This window comes from Lytechinus pictus, chromosome 3 (assembly GCF_037042905.1).
Source record: "Lytechinus pictus isolate F3 Inbred chromosome 3, Lp3.0, whole genome shotgun sequence".
NCBI lineage: Eukaryota > Metazoa > Echinodermata > Echinoidea > Temnopleuroida > Toxopneustidae > Lytechinus > Lytechinus pictus.
In genome coordinates, this window is record NC_087247.1 from 25455063 (window position 1) to 25468162 (window position 13100).

General features: G+C 35.0%; 1 protein-coding gene across 1 annotated transcript in view; it reads right to left on the reverse strand.

Moving 5' to 3' along the window:
* Positions 1-13100, reverse strand: part of LOC129257559 (plexin-B1-like) — an 88065-nt gene that overhangs the window by 22399 nt on the left and 52566 nt on the right. The window contains exons 20-29 of the mRNA XM_064095935.1: positions 11266-11497; positions 10408-10547; positions 9601-9722; positions 7827-7892; positions 6679-6753; positions 4650-4716; positions 3956-4102; positions 1858-2005; positions 1014-1117; positions 247-340 (exon numbers count right to left, since the gene is read on the reverse strand). Coding sequence (XP_063952005.1) covers positions 247-340; positions 1014-1117; positions 1858-2005; positions 3956-4102; positions 4650-4716; positions 6679-6753; positions 7827-7892; positions 9601-9722; positions 10408-10547; positions 11266-11497 — 1195 coding nt within the window. The remainder of the gene's footprint in view (positions 1-246; positions 341-1013; positions 1118-1857; positions 2006-3955; positions 4103-4649; positions 4717-6678; positions 6754-7826; positions 7893-9600; positions 9723-10407; positions 10548-11265; positions 11498-13100) is intronic.

Sequence of the window (13100 nt, forward strand, 5' to 3'; positions counted from 1 at the left end):
TATGTTAATCTCACTGCTTTTCCCCTTTCATTTACTTTGACATTTTTGGTCACATATGAAGAAACAAATTCTTGTATTTCATAAGCTCTCCAAAATAATTGACTTTTCTACATCATTTGGATTTAAGAAAATATCTTTAAAGATTTTATAATTGAACACATATAACCTTAGGAAGGGCCTAATATTGTAACATTGGGTTGCATGAAGAAGATTGAAATGAATATTGACTCGCGTTCATATACTCACTGAATAGGTTATTAGCAGCATCATTCATTGGTACAGGATCAGAGTTAGGCTCAGATTGTTTGTCGGTAAGACCAACCCGTGATCCTGTTTGAATCTGAAAAAAGACATAACATAATGCTAGACGTATATACAAAATATTTCTTCATTCATTATCATTAAGTTAGATAACCCTCTTCATATTCAGATTAGAAAATGACAATGTTTAGTTGGAAGAAATTCTAATTATAAAGGAAGTTTTTTTAGGGAAAGGAAAACAACAAATACCACCCATCTTTAAAATCAGAATAAAAACTTCACAGGTAGACTTTTGTAACTCCACGTTGGAGATTTCGTGTGAAAATATGACTTCAGATTACTTTTCTATATCCATCGTCTATTGTTTTTTAACAAATTTTTGTTCTCCTTTTGCAATAATCTGCCCATAATAAAAGCAAAATAATCACACATTTAAGAATACCTGAAAACTCAATTTGTTTAGAATTACATATGTACATGAATTCCTAACAGTTTTCTGTCCAACATGCAGCTACAAATTATACGTTGAAATATTTGAAGAAAAAAAAAACTCCAGCAAGAGCTTCATACAGCTTCGATGCAAAGATGTTGAGAGGAATTACTAATTCCCCCTCCTTCTTTAGAGTTAGATGGGGTTAATCAAATGTACATGTAGGTTAGCTGATTTATAATTTTAACACTTCCTGTAGATCCAAGTCTGACTATACTTGTGACTTTTATATGATAGTCAACATTGTACAGTACAAACTCACCCCATAATGCTTGATGGTATTGACTTCACACCATCCCAGAGATGGGTGTGATGATGTGTCATAGTCACTGAGGACTAGCTGTCCGGTTTGACCACTCCTTACAACTACAACCAAAACATCAAGAAATATATGGACATAAAGTTGACATTTCTCAACATATAAAAAACATACTAGAATTAACCATCTTAAATTCATCATGCTTTTCTCAAAACAATCTTTCTCTGTTAAGGTAACGGTGGGCTAAAGATGCATAGAGTCTCCATTTCAGCACAAGCTTAATTCACTTTAGTACTTTTATTGGATGAGTAAAGCAGAGCACACATTTGAGGGGTGTTTAATAAAAGATTAAGTGTGATAGAGTCATGCTTACATGCCAATGCACACATGGTATCTAATGCATAACCTTACCACTAACTACTGTGGGAGCGTCTGGGTCTAGTGCTAATGACTCGTCTTTCAATCTGGGGACGTGGATTTTATTCCCATATTTTCCTTCATCAAAAAATTTATCCATGTTGTGCTGCACTCAACCCAGGTGGGGTGAATGGGTACCTGGTAGGAAGAAATTCCTCTAATGCTTGAGCGTGTATATGGGCAGCATAGCAAAAGCCAGGGTAATAATAGGAGCCCTTTGTTTCCTCAGGCAAAAAGCGCTTTATGTCTTTATGCCTGTCCTCTTTGATGATTGACCAATGCTACGATGCATTTTATACCGCACCCAACTGTGAATTAAAGTGTGACTGTAAATTACACATTATAAATTGTTAAACACTAACACCCCCAGGTTTGATATTACTATGGTTGAAGTCAAAACATCTTTGTGAACCCAACCAATATGGCTTACCGAGATCCACCTCTCTAGCGCTGCGTTGATACTTGGTGTGCTTCTTACGGTACATGGCATCTAGAATCTTCTCTTTGACCTGTGTTATGGTGTCCACGTTCAACACCCTCACCTCCTCAGGTCCTAACTCACTTTCTACATTCAAAGTCTATAGGATGGAAGAGGGAACAGAAGGAGAAAATGGAGAGAGAGAGAGAAGAGAGAGAGAAAAAGAGAAAAGAATGAAGAAGAGAGAATAAGGGAGAAGGTTTTAGATTAAGAAATAGATTAAAGCAAAATTGGAGAGGAAACTTGAAAAGACATTAATTTGTCCAATGAACAAGCTTCTTTTCTCAAAAAATAGTTGAAACAATCCATTTTACCATACATAATAAAAGCCAATATAATCACAATGAATCAATTATCTGTTTCCTAGAAATTAAAAAAAAACAAAGAAATTTATTCAAATGTGAATATGTTTTCTATCATATGTTTAAATGCTACACCAAGAAAAATAGTTTCTTGACCTTTAAATGGTGGCAAAACTCTTATCGTTTTAATTCATCTATACTATCAATTTTATATTTCATTCATTTGTTATTCATTCATGTTTCCTTTCTGAACAGGGTAGTCCAATTGAAGTTGCAAGGCCTTTGTAGCAGCTTTGTCACATACTACTATTTAACAATAGCTTCGCTCATAAAATTTGTAATCATTTGATCTAACTTTATATTCTATTTTGTTTTAATTATAAATAATGTAATTTCTATTCTCCTTGATTTTTTTTGTAATGTATTCATGTCTTATCATGACCCCTTTTTATATACATCACTTCTCTGAGGTCTCTGAGCCATCTATGTATTATTTATTTGCTTTGTTTTTGTTTTGTTACTTTGTGAATCTTTAATTTTGTTTTGTTTTTACTTTTGATGGTTGACTAAATGAATTGAATTTGGTGTCAGCCAATGGAATATCCAACTCTAAACATATTGACAGCTCAAAATGACTAGCGACATTTTTAAGTGTTTAGATATGTCAGTGAAATTGCTGATTAAGAGCTAAATTCAAAAAGTGCAATAAATGTATGCATGTGTTCCTCAGATGCTATCATGAGACATTGGGGATCGTTTCATGAAAGTACTTGTCAGACGTTTTATCCGACAATTCCTGTTTCATCCGACAATTACCATAGTAACAGTACTTCTCAGCCAATCAAATTCAAGGGAACTTTTCAGATCCGACAACTTGTCAGAATTAAGTGTTGATGAAATGCTCCCTAGTATGTGCCTTTACAAACACAAATACTACATACCATTGAGGCAATAAGTATAAGAATTAAATGCACAAGCTACTTTTGGAACCATTCTAAAACAGAACAGCAACCTATGTCTCAAAGGTAACTAGTGTGTGTAATTTTTCTATTTCTCTAGCAAAATAATGTTTATTATGTTTTACAAGATACCAATGTGCATACTTGTTATATGATAAACCATCTTCATCTTTTTTTTTCTTCTTCTCCTTCTTTTCATCTTCTTCCTCACATTCCTTATTACTTTTTGCCCCATCTCTTCCTCCTTCTCATTTCAATCGCCCATTAACTATCCTAATTTATTCTTGACAATTTGGTTTGACCATTCAAACCATTCATGCATCCGTTTTAAGAAATGCGGTTCAGGTTGTTTCCCCCCCCCCCCCTGAATCATGTGAGTATTTGTCAACTTTGAATAGATATTTTTTTTCTATTCCCTGCTGCTTCTTCACATCCCATTTTCCTTTTCTGTTATATTATACAGTACAGTGTGTAAAGTGTAAAGTGTACATGGTCTGTACAGTGTATTGTTACGTATTTCTCACTAGTTTTTAAGTATTTAATTGATATGTAATTGTGTATTTAATTGTACCACTTTCATTTTTGCATTGATAATAATCCAACTGTCATGGTTGCAATGAGTTAATAAATAAATCTCTAAATCAGTGACTGGGCAATAGAAACTAGTCACTGGTACCAGTTATTAACAAACATTTGCCTGCTAGCAAAATAAATGACTGGTCATGTGATTAGATTTCAATCAGTCATAATATAAGGATCCCAATCGCGATTCATAGTGAGAACATTTACCACTTCTTCAAATTCTTGGCTCTCTGTGAGGAGATTGTCAAAGTTGAGGGAGAAGTAAGACTGTCCAGTCAGGGCATCCACAGGTCCTTTCTCACATTGAATCTTGATAGCTTGATAGAGTTTGTACAATGGCTCACCAGCAGATTCCTAGCAAAAAAAAAAAAAAAGAGTGGAAATATTTAGGATTGCTGTGGAGATTTTTTATAATTCATTATTATTTAAATCACTTTCCGGTTATTGTAGGAAAAGGAAAGATTTGTATGAAAAAGTTGAGGATTCATTTGAATCTTTTGCTTTCTTGCTATAGAAGAGAATGATAATAAATGCATCTCACTGGAATATAAAAAATACACCAATATTCAACTTACAAGAAGTAAAGTTTTAGAAACAAATGTTTTTATATGCAGGAATACAGCAATATTGCCACAATGAAAGTTTCCTTTTTGAGTGTATTATATAAATTTACTTTATTAAGTAACAATGTATTCTTCTGTATAGAAAACAAATAATCTGAAATGCATCTGAAAAATATGTTGATGGCTGTAATATGTGACCACCATAAAACCATTATAAGGGTTTGCCAATAGGTGAATACAATCTAACTGTAAAAGTGTAATTGTGAGATAAACATATCACTCAGACTAAATATGAATTGTTCACAAATAAAGTAGGTATACTCCATGTTCACACTTACCTTAATGAACTTAAACATAGCTAAAGCAATCCAGTTGTTCAGCATTTTATCTTCCAAAGATTCTGTCCTGGAAACAAAAAGGCAAAAAGTACTTCCTGTAATATTTGCAGCAATCAATAAATTTCAACAGAATATCAGTAATAGTAATCCGAAGAAATCATATCCAAGTTAAAAGTAAAATTAAAAGAAACAAGTGGAATGCCTCTGGCCGTCTCACCTGCATCACGCGATTCAATATAGCAGCAGTGCTGATTTTGAAAACTACTATAACTCGCACAAGATGTTCAGTGATACTTGGTTACTCTTATTTCCACGTTTTATGAACTAGACCAATACACTTATAGAGATATGATGGCAATTCAACAAATACCCCCAACGTGGCCAAAGTTCTTTGACCTTACATGACCTTTGACCTTGATCATGTGACCTGAAACTCGCACAGGATGTTCAGTGATACTTGATTACTATTATGTCCAAGTTTTATGAACTAGACCAACACACTTTCAAATTTATGGCTGTAATTCAACAAATACCCCAATTTGGCCAAAGTTCATTGACCCTAAATGACCTTTGACCTTGATCATGTGACCTGAAAATTGCACAGGATGTTCAGTAATACTTGATTACTATTATGTCCAAGTTTCATGAATCAGATCCATAAACTTTCAAAGTTATGATGGTAATTCAACAGATACCCCCAATTCGGCCAAAGTTCATTGACCCTAAATGACCTTTGACCTTGGTCATGTGACGTGAAACTCATGCAGGATGTTCAGTGATACTTGATTAACCTTATGTAAAGTTTCATGAACTAGGTCCATATATTTTCTAAGTTATGATGACATTTCAAAAACTTAACCTTAGGTTAAGATTTTGATGTTGATTCCCCCAACATGGTCTAAGTTCATTGACCCTAAATGACCTTTGACCTTGGTCATGTGACCTGAAACTCGCACAGGATGTTCAGTGATACTTGATTACTATTATGTCCAAGTTTTATGAACTAGACCAACACACTTTCAAATTTATGGCTGTAATTCAACAAATACCCCAATTTGGCCAAAGTTCATTGACCCTAAATGACCTTTGACCTTGATCATGTGACCTGAAAATTGCACAGGATGTTCAGTAATACTTGATTACTATTATGTCCAAGTTTCATGAATCAGATCCATAAACTTTCAAAGTTATGATGGTAATTCAACAGATACCCCCAATTCGGCCAAAGTTCATTGACCCTAAATGACCTTTGACCTTGGTCATGTGACGTGAAACTCATGCAGGATGTTCAGTGATACTTGATTAACCTTATGTAAAGTTTCATGAACTAGGTCCATATATTTTCTAAGTTATGATGACATTTCAAAAACTTAACCTTAGGTTAAGATTTTGATGTTGATTCCCCCAACATGGTCTAAGTTCATTGACCCTAAATGACCTTTGACCTTGGTCATGTGACATGAAACTCAGGCAGGATGTTCAGTAATACTTGATTAACCTTATGGCCAAGTTTCATGAACTAGGTCCGTATACTTTCTAAGTTATGCTGTCATTTCAAAAACTTAACCTCAGGTTAAGATTTGGTGTTGACGCCGCCGTCGCCGTCGCCGTCGGAAAAGCGGCGCCTATAGTCTCACTCTGCTATGCAGGTGAGACAAAAAACAACAACAAAGACAGGGATAGTTTGAACATAATAGAACAAGAAATTAATGAATTTTCAAAAGTTGTGAAAATATAACAGTATTATAACTTTGATGAAGTCACCACCGTCATCATCACCGCCACCACGACCATCATCCCCATCATCATCATCATCATCATCATCATCATCATCACCATCAACATCATCACCACCACCATCATCATCTTAATCATCATCATCATCATCATCATCATCATCATCATCATCATCATCATCATCATCATCATCATCACCATCATCATCATCACCACCACCATCATCATCATATTCATCCTCCTCCTCATCATCATCACTATAATGCCATACACAGGTCAGTAGTGTACCTACCTTTTAAATAGTTGTTTTAGCCTCTGTCTGTCTGCTGCTTCTCCCATTGTATCACTCATTAGAGTTGTCAGGACACTACAATACCAAGATATAAACAGTTTTGATTACAGGATAATTCAACAAATTGGTGTTCTATGTGCTCTGTATCTGGTGTTCTATGTTAGCTTTATCTGAATTATTAAAACTTAAAATATCAAAACATATCTTTTCATGCATATTGGATATAATTGTAAGATTGTACATTACGTTGTACATCTACATGTAACAATTAAATGTGTTTCATTTTATACTTTTTTTTTTAATCAATTCATAAATTGGGTTGGAGCACTATACTTTTTGGTATAAATCAATGTTAATAAAATAATATATCGCCAAAAGGTGGGGGGGGGCTGATTCGGGCCCCCCTTATAATCTCGACCTTCGATCATGTGATCACGATGAAAATTGGTACACAAATTGCCCATGGCATAATCTACAACATTGGAAGATCATATTCTTTGCAAAATCTCATTTCTAATCAATTATGCTAATTTATGTGTAAAAAAAAAATTTGCTCTAATTAATTAAATAGGGCCCATAAAATGGTATTTTTTTTGTTCATACACTCTATATGATTCTGATCATATGTACTTAAAAAATTCAATATCACAATTATTTTCTTATGTATTTTTTTTTTCCACTTTAATTTTTTATTGTTTTTTTTCAATGGAAATTATTGGGGACTTTATTTTGACCAAAACCAAGATGAAATTAATTGAGTTTGATTAGTAAAAGGAAAAATAATGATACATTTATGAATTTTTGGTAAAAACACTATTTGCATTGTATTTGTACACAAATTCATATTTTTGAGCAAATTTTGGGTCTGCATGCACTTACAAAATGTTGCATAATTCCGAAATCTTGTACTCGGGGATTGTAATTTTGGTTTCAAAAGTTGCGCAAGACTTGAAAATAAAAAGTCAGAAAGCAACGCGGTCAAAAATTTTGCGCGGCAAATTTATCACGAAAAATGTAGAGGGGGGGGGGGCTGAATCAGCCCCCCAGTCTTATTAGGGTTAAACCCGAGTTTCGAATACAGATGAGGCCATCGAGTACGAGACAAGAGGCAGTACAACTATGCAGTACAGTAACACTCATATACTTACTCTGTGAAATATTTAAACTTCTTTTCCATGACAAGAACTACCGTGAGCAGCGATGCTATATTAGCCCTGTTAACAAAAGGTGAACAACATTATTTAGGTAATTTGCATTTTTCATAAACATTTGGTATCAAAATGATTAAATTATTTGAAGTAAACATGTAGGTCTGCTATGAGAAGGAGATGGATAGATTTTTTTTTCATTTTTAATCCATCAAGATGTTAGACAAAAATGCATCAAAGTTGCTTAATCCATTCCTGGAATGTCATATATGACGGTCATCTAGTTGTCTATGACCAGTTTCAAATATTTTCTTACATTAACTTCTTAAACTCAGTATACTCTTTATGTAAAGACATGCAATTTACAGTAAAGAGAAAAATAAGATCAGAAATCTATCTCCCATTATGTAAAACTTGGCTTGACTCTATCCTGAATAATATGTGGAATCGTCTTCAAATTTAACTTGTTATGATTCAATCAAGAGCCTCTTTATCATGAAATCATCCAATATCATAGCAATTGATACATCATGAAATATATATATCTAATTTAAATGTATCTGATTGCAACAAACAAAATGAAACTTTAAATGTATAGAAGAATTTATAGATCAATGAGAGTCTATGCTCTGCAGACTTGAAAAAAAACAGTCCTTTATCTCTCTCCAAGCAAGTAATAGTCACCGGGGTGGGGTGGCACCTCGGTGACTCCCAAATTATTTCCAGTTAAAATTCACCCGAGAAATTAAAGGTTATGATCTTGGGTGACTCTGCAGCAATATAGGGCATCTAGGGTGACTCTCAGGTGAAATCTCAGAATGTACCGCAACATCAAATACGTGTAGGCTTATTGTAACATCACAACAAACACTACATGTACTTGCTAAGATTTTGTTATTTTATCACAATATCATGCAATTATCAGCTGTAGAAAAATAAATATAGGATTTGAGCACCTTGCTAGGTGCTCAAGGCACTCCTATATTACCCCGGCTAAGCTAGTCTATCCATTGCGGTGCGCACAGCTTTTTGAGGAATTACTTCTTGCTGGTACCCATTTACCTCACTAGGTTGCGTGCAGCACAATTTGGATATATTTCTTTCTGAAGGAAAACACGCCATGGCATGGAATCGAACCCACGTCCTTCAGATTGAAAGACAAGAGTCCTAACCACAACATCACGACGCCCCCACACCCACAAATGGTCACCCAAAGGCTCCTCTGCCGATGTACAGAAGAGTCAACAAGGAATCACCCTAGATAGATGACCCAGGCCCGTATTCTGAAGTCAGGTTTAACTTAAACCATGGTCTAACTCTGTGTTAAAACTATGGAAAGCCAAATACATCAACATTTTCCTTACATTGTATGTTTCTTATATTTACTGTACTCTTTCCTAGCTCGTGAATGGTGAAGAAAGCTATCTTATCTATCCTCCCGAAACAGTTAAAAATTATTTGAGATAAAAATGAGCTGATACATTTAAATTATACTGTTACAGATTTATGCCACTATTGGCTATTTATAGTTAAACCACAACTCAAGTTTAAACCAGAGTTTAAATTAAACCCGACTTCAGAATACTGGCCCCAGGGTCTTATGGGAGATCACTATAAATAGGGCATCATCATCATCATCATCCATTAAAGTACAGTCCACCAGGTTGGTGTATCATCGTACTTGTAGAATTATGCAGGAGTATGTACAGTGCTGTGGAAGATCTATTCTACGTACACGTGCGGTTAAAAAAAAAATCAGGAAACAACTACTCACTTTTCTTTTGTAGTGATTTTCCTGCATTTGTCAAGTGCTTTAATAAAAATGAGCAGGAAATCTTTGTTGCTGAGAAGTTTAGAGAACGCAATCATAGCCATCTCCTCTGACTCGCTTGGTATCTACAATGTCAATGCAAAAGAGAAATTAAGTCCACCTAATCATACACTGTTAATACTATTACAAATGGAATATGCCAAATAGTTTTTGTACACATCTAAATCCAATCTTAACAGTCATTTTCAAAATTATGCGACTAGGTAATAAGCAGTCTTATACCAAACTGTTCAGAGAATCTGAGCTATTTTTGTTGGGGGGGGGGTACAGCTTTTTTGTATAAATGGAAGGGTTCTGCTGCAGAATTTATATTGTAGAACTTGCATTAACAAACACACAATGCACCTATCAATGGAGGAAAATATACAGGTGAAAGATGCATGCAGTATGAACATGCCACTGTAAACCACAGGTACCAAAATTCAGAACATGTACGTCGTTATTTTTTAATGGCGTTAATCTACTATTTTATCCTTTTGTTTGCTGAAAATGTTAAAACTAAATCCATTGTAAAAATAGCAGCTTATGTGACGTCATAGGCTATTAAAATGCGATCAATATCGTTCTTCTGAACCCAGTTCGGTGTTGGAGCTTGGTTCAGCAGCATTTTAATGCTCTCAACACGAACACCGAACTTGAAATCACTCAATGTACAAAAAAAAATCATCAAAGCAAAGTAAAATACGATGTAATTAATTTGTCTGCTTTGGACAATGATAGTGTGTGATGCATGCAATATTAATGACTAACCTCTGGGTCTTGATCGTCTGGCTTGACATCCAAACCAAAGAATAACATGCTCTTCATGTAGTCATGGTTGCTGACGAATGGCATGCCTAGCCCCTTGAGCTGATCCTCAATATCAGTCATCTCTTGGTCAATGAAGAAACCTAAATATAAAATACATGAATATAAATATCTTACTTCTCAAGTTAAAAGAATCATTTCTCCATATATGTAATTTGATTTCTTAAATATCTAGTTTCATTTGACAAGATTGTTTGAAGTTTAAATTCATCCATCACAAAAGAAATACATGTGGAGGTTACAGCAAACGTTTCCGAAGGGTAATAGACCTTAGGCATTGATGTCATCTCGCCACCATCTTCGAGGCTGCAGCCGTTGCCTTGCATGCATTGGTGATCTCCAGCTGGTGCATCTCTGACAACTCAGTTTACTGTATACATATTCCTATATCCTCTGATGGAGGGCGCTAGAAGATTATGATGTCGCACACTTAGGGTCTATTGTTCCAAGAATCGGCAACTCTGGGTTTTTTCATGCAACATCTTCTTAGTTATTTTCAATGAAAAATGCTCCCCCAGTGAATGAGATGCAAGGATTTTGAAGGCTTTTAACAGTCAACTCATTAACAAATCGCCTTATGAACTGAATCTTCATAGTGTGATATACTAGTGCTAGCTGCTCTAGAGTGACAGAGAGTAATTTTGCTTACCAAATTAGAGAAAAGTTCTCAACTATTAGCTATGTACAGTCCCAGGGGAAAATCTGCTAGATAAAAGACTTTTTGTGGAGCAGTCTTCAATAATAATGTGGAGTATATTGCGATGTGATACCAGGAAAATTATTCCCTGGCTGATCACATACCTGTCATGACCTCTCTCCTTGAGTTCTGCATAAGGTTCTCCATTTCCATTTCAGTCTTCATGATCGTGGCTTTGTAGTTCCTATGCCCAATGCCCACAAAGGCAAGGAAGAGGACAATACTGAATAAGACAACACCTCCGACGGACGCACCAACGATGATAGCAATGTCATTACTGCTTGTGTCATAGGTGGCACTGCCTATGTACTGCCTGATGTTCTCCCCATGAAACACCTGATGATAAACAACACAAGCAATTCAAAATATTGGTTCCCTTGCTAATAAATGTAATCCAATGATTTTTTTCTATAATAATCCTTACTTATATTTTATTTATTGTAATATACAATTCCCTTATTCCTCTTTAACACTGATGTCACGTTGCGATTATTTGTAATGATCCTAATCATTTGATATTTTATAGTTTTAGACATACATTAATAACTGATTGTCATTGTTTCATTCGATTTTCTAATTAATTCATTGCTATTGTTTCAGTGTTATTTTATCAGTGAATAAATTATACAATTAATAGCTTTATAATTAGTAATTGTTCCATTTTGATAACTAAAAATATTTCAGTTTTATTCATATTACCATTTAAGTAAAAATATTTGTTTATTTATGTTACCAAGCATTGTTATCTTTGACTCAGATTTTGACTTTATTCTCATGTATGATATGATTTTTGTTGTTCTTTATGATTTCATCAGGTCATTGATGAAAAACAGTTTTATGCTGACCTTTTGTACCTGAATAAATATGTTCTAATAAATAAATAAATATATAAATGACAAAAAATGCAAAAGGTTTTAATATACCACAGGCACCCTCTAAAAACATATGTTATTTTTTATACTGTCAAAATGGTCAGAGAAACCTCATTATGTTTTTTTTTCTTCTTAAGAAGATTTCTCATTATTGTTAGGCTTTGCTTTCAGGCAGTGTAGGAGGCACATGAGGGTGATGGGTGGTTTTGCCCTCATAACGGCCCAAATCACTCCTAAAATAATTGCATGCTTTGCAACATTTTAAGGGTCACCCCAAGATATTCAAGAATGTTTAGAAAATCAATATTTTACATACTACGGCAGAATGACGATATTTGCATTTTCTGTATACCGTAAAGTTCCGTGTATACGGCGCACTTATTTTCACATCAGAAAATGTCAAAAGTTGGGGTGCGCCTTATACACGGGCACAACGGAATCGCGGCAGAAGTTTTGACATGAATGCATACGTATGGGGCTGTAGACAGCGCATAGGTGCATGGGATGTTGCGCGGTTTCATAAATGGCAAAATAGACTTTAAAAATTTTCATAATGCAATATTCATGATGAGTACTTATCACTTTGACACACGCAAAAACATGCATGTTCTTTATTCCACTAGCGCTGCACAGGGAACTGATCTACCAGCACATCGATTCGGGAGCAGGCTTTTCCCCCTAGTAACGGTACAGTCACATGACTTAAGCAAGTCACATGATTTTCGGCAATTAAAAAATAAGTGCGGGGCTCACGGAATTTCCATAGCAGGGCTCCGCTACACCGGCGGCAATATTTGGAGTTAGCTCCTGCTTTTCCTTTTCTCCGTTGTCCAACTAATTACCGCTTATTTAGTGTTGAAAAGTGAGGGGGGAAAAAATTGTAGCACAGGTAAGGAACGTGCCGATTCGGATGGGTAATTTTCCCGGTAATGTTCATGTCTTTTTTGGGGGGACAAGTCCAAAAGTTGGGGTGCGCCTTATAAACGGGTGCGCCATATACACGGAACTTTTCGGGAGTTGCTCATTGCACAAAAAAGTAACCCTTAAAAAAATATTCCTGAACTGCT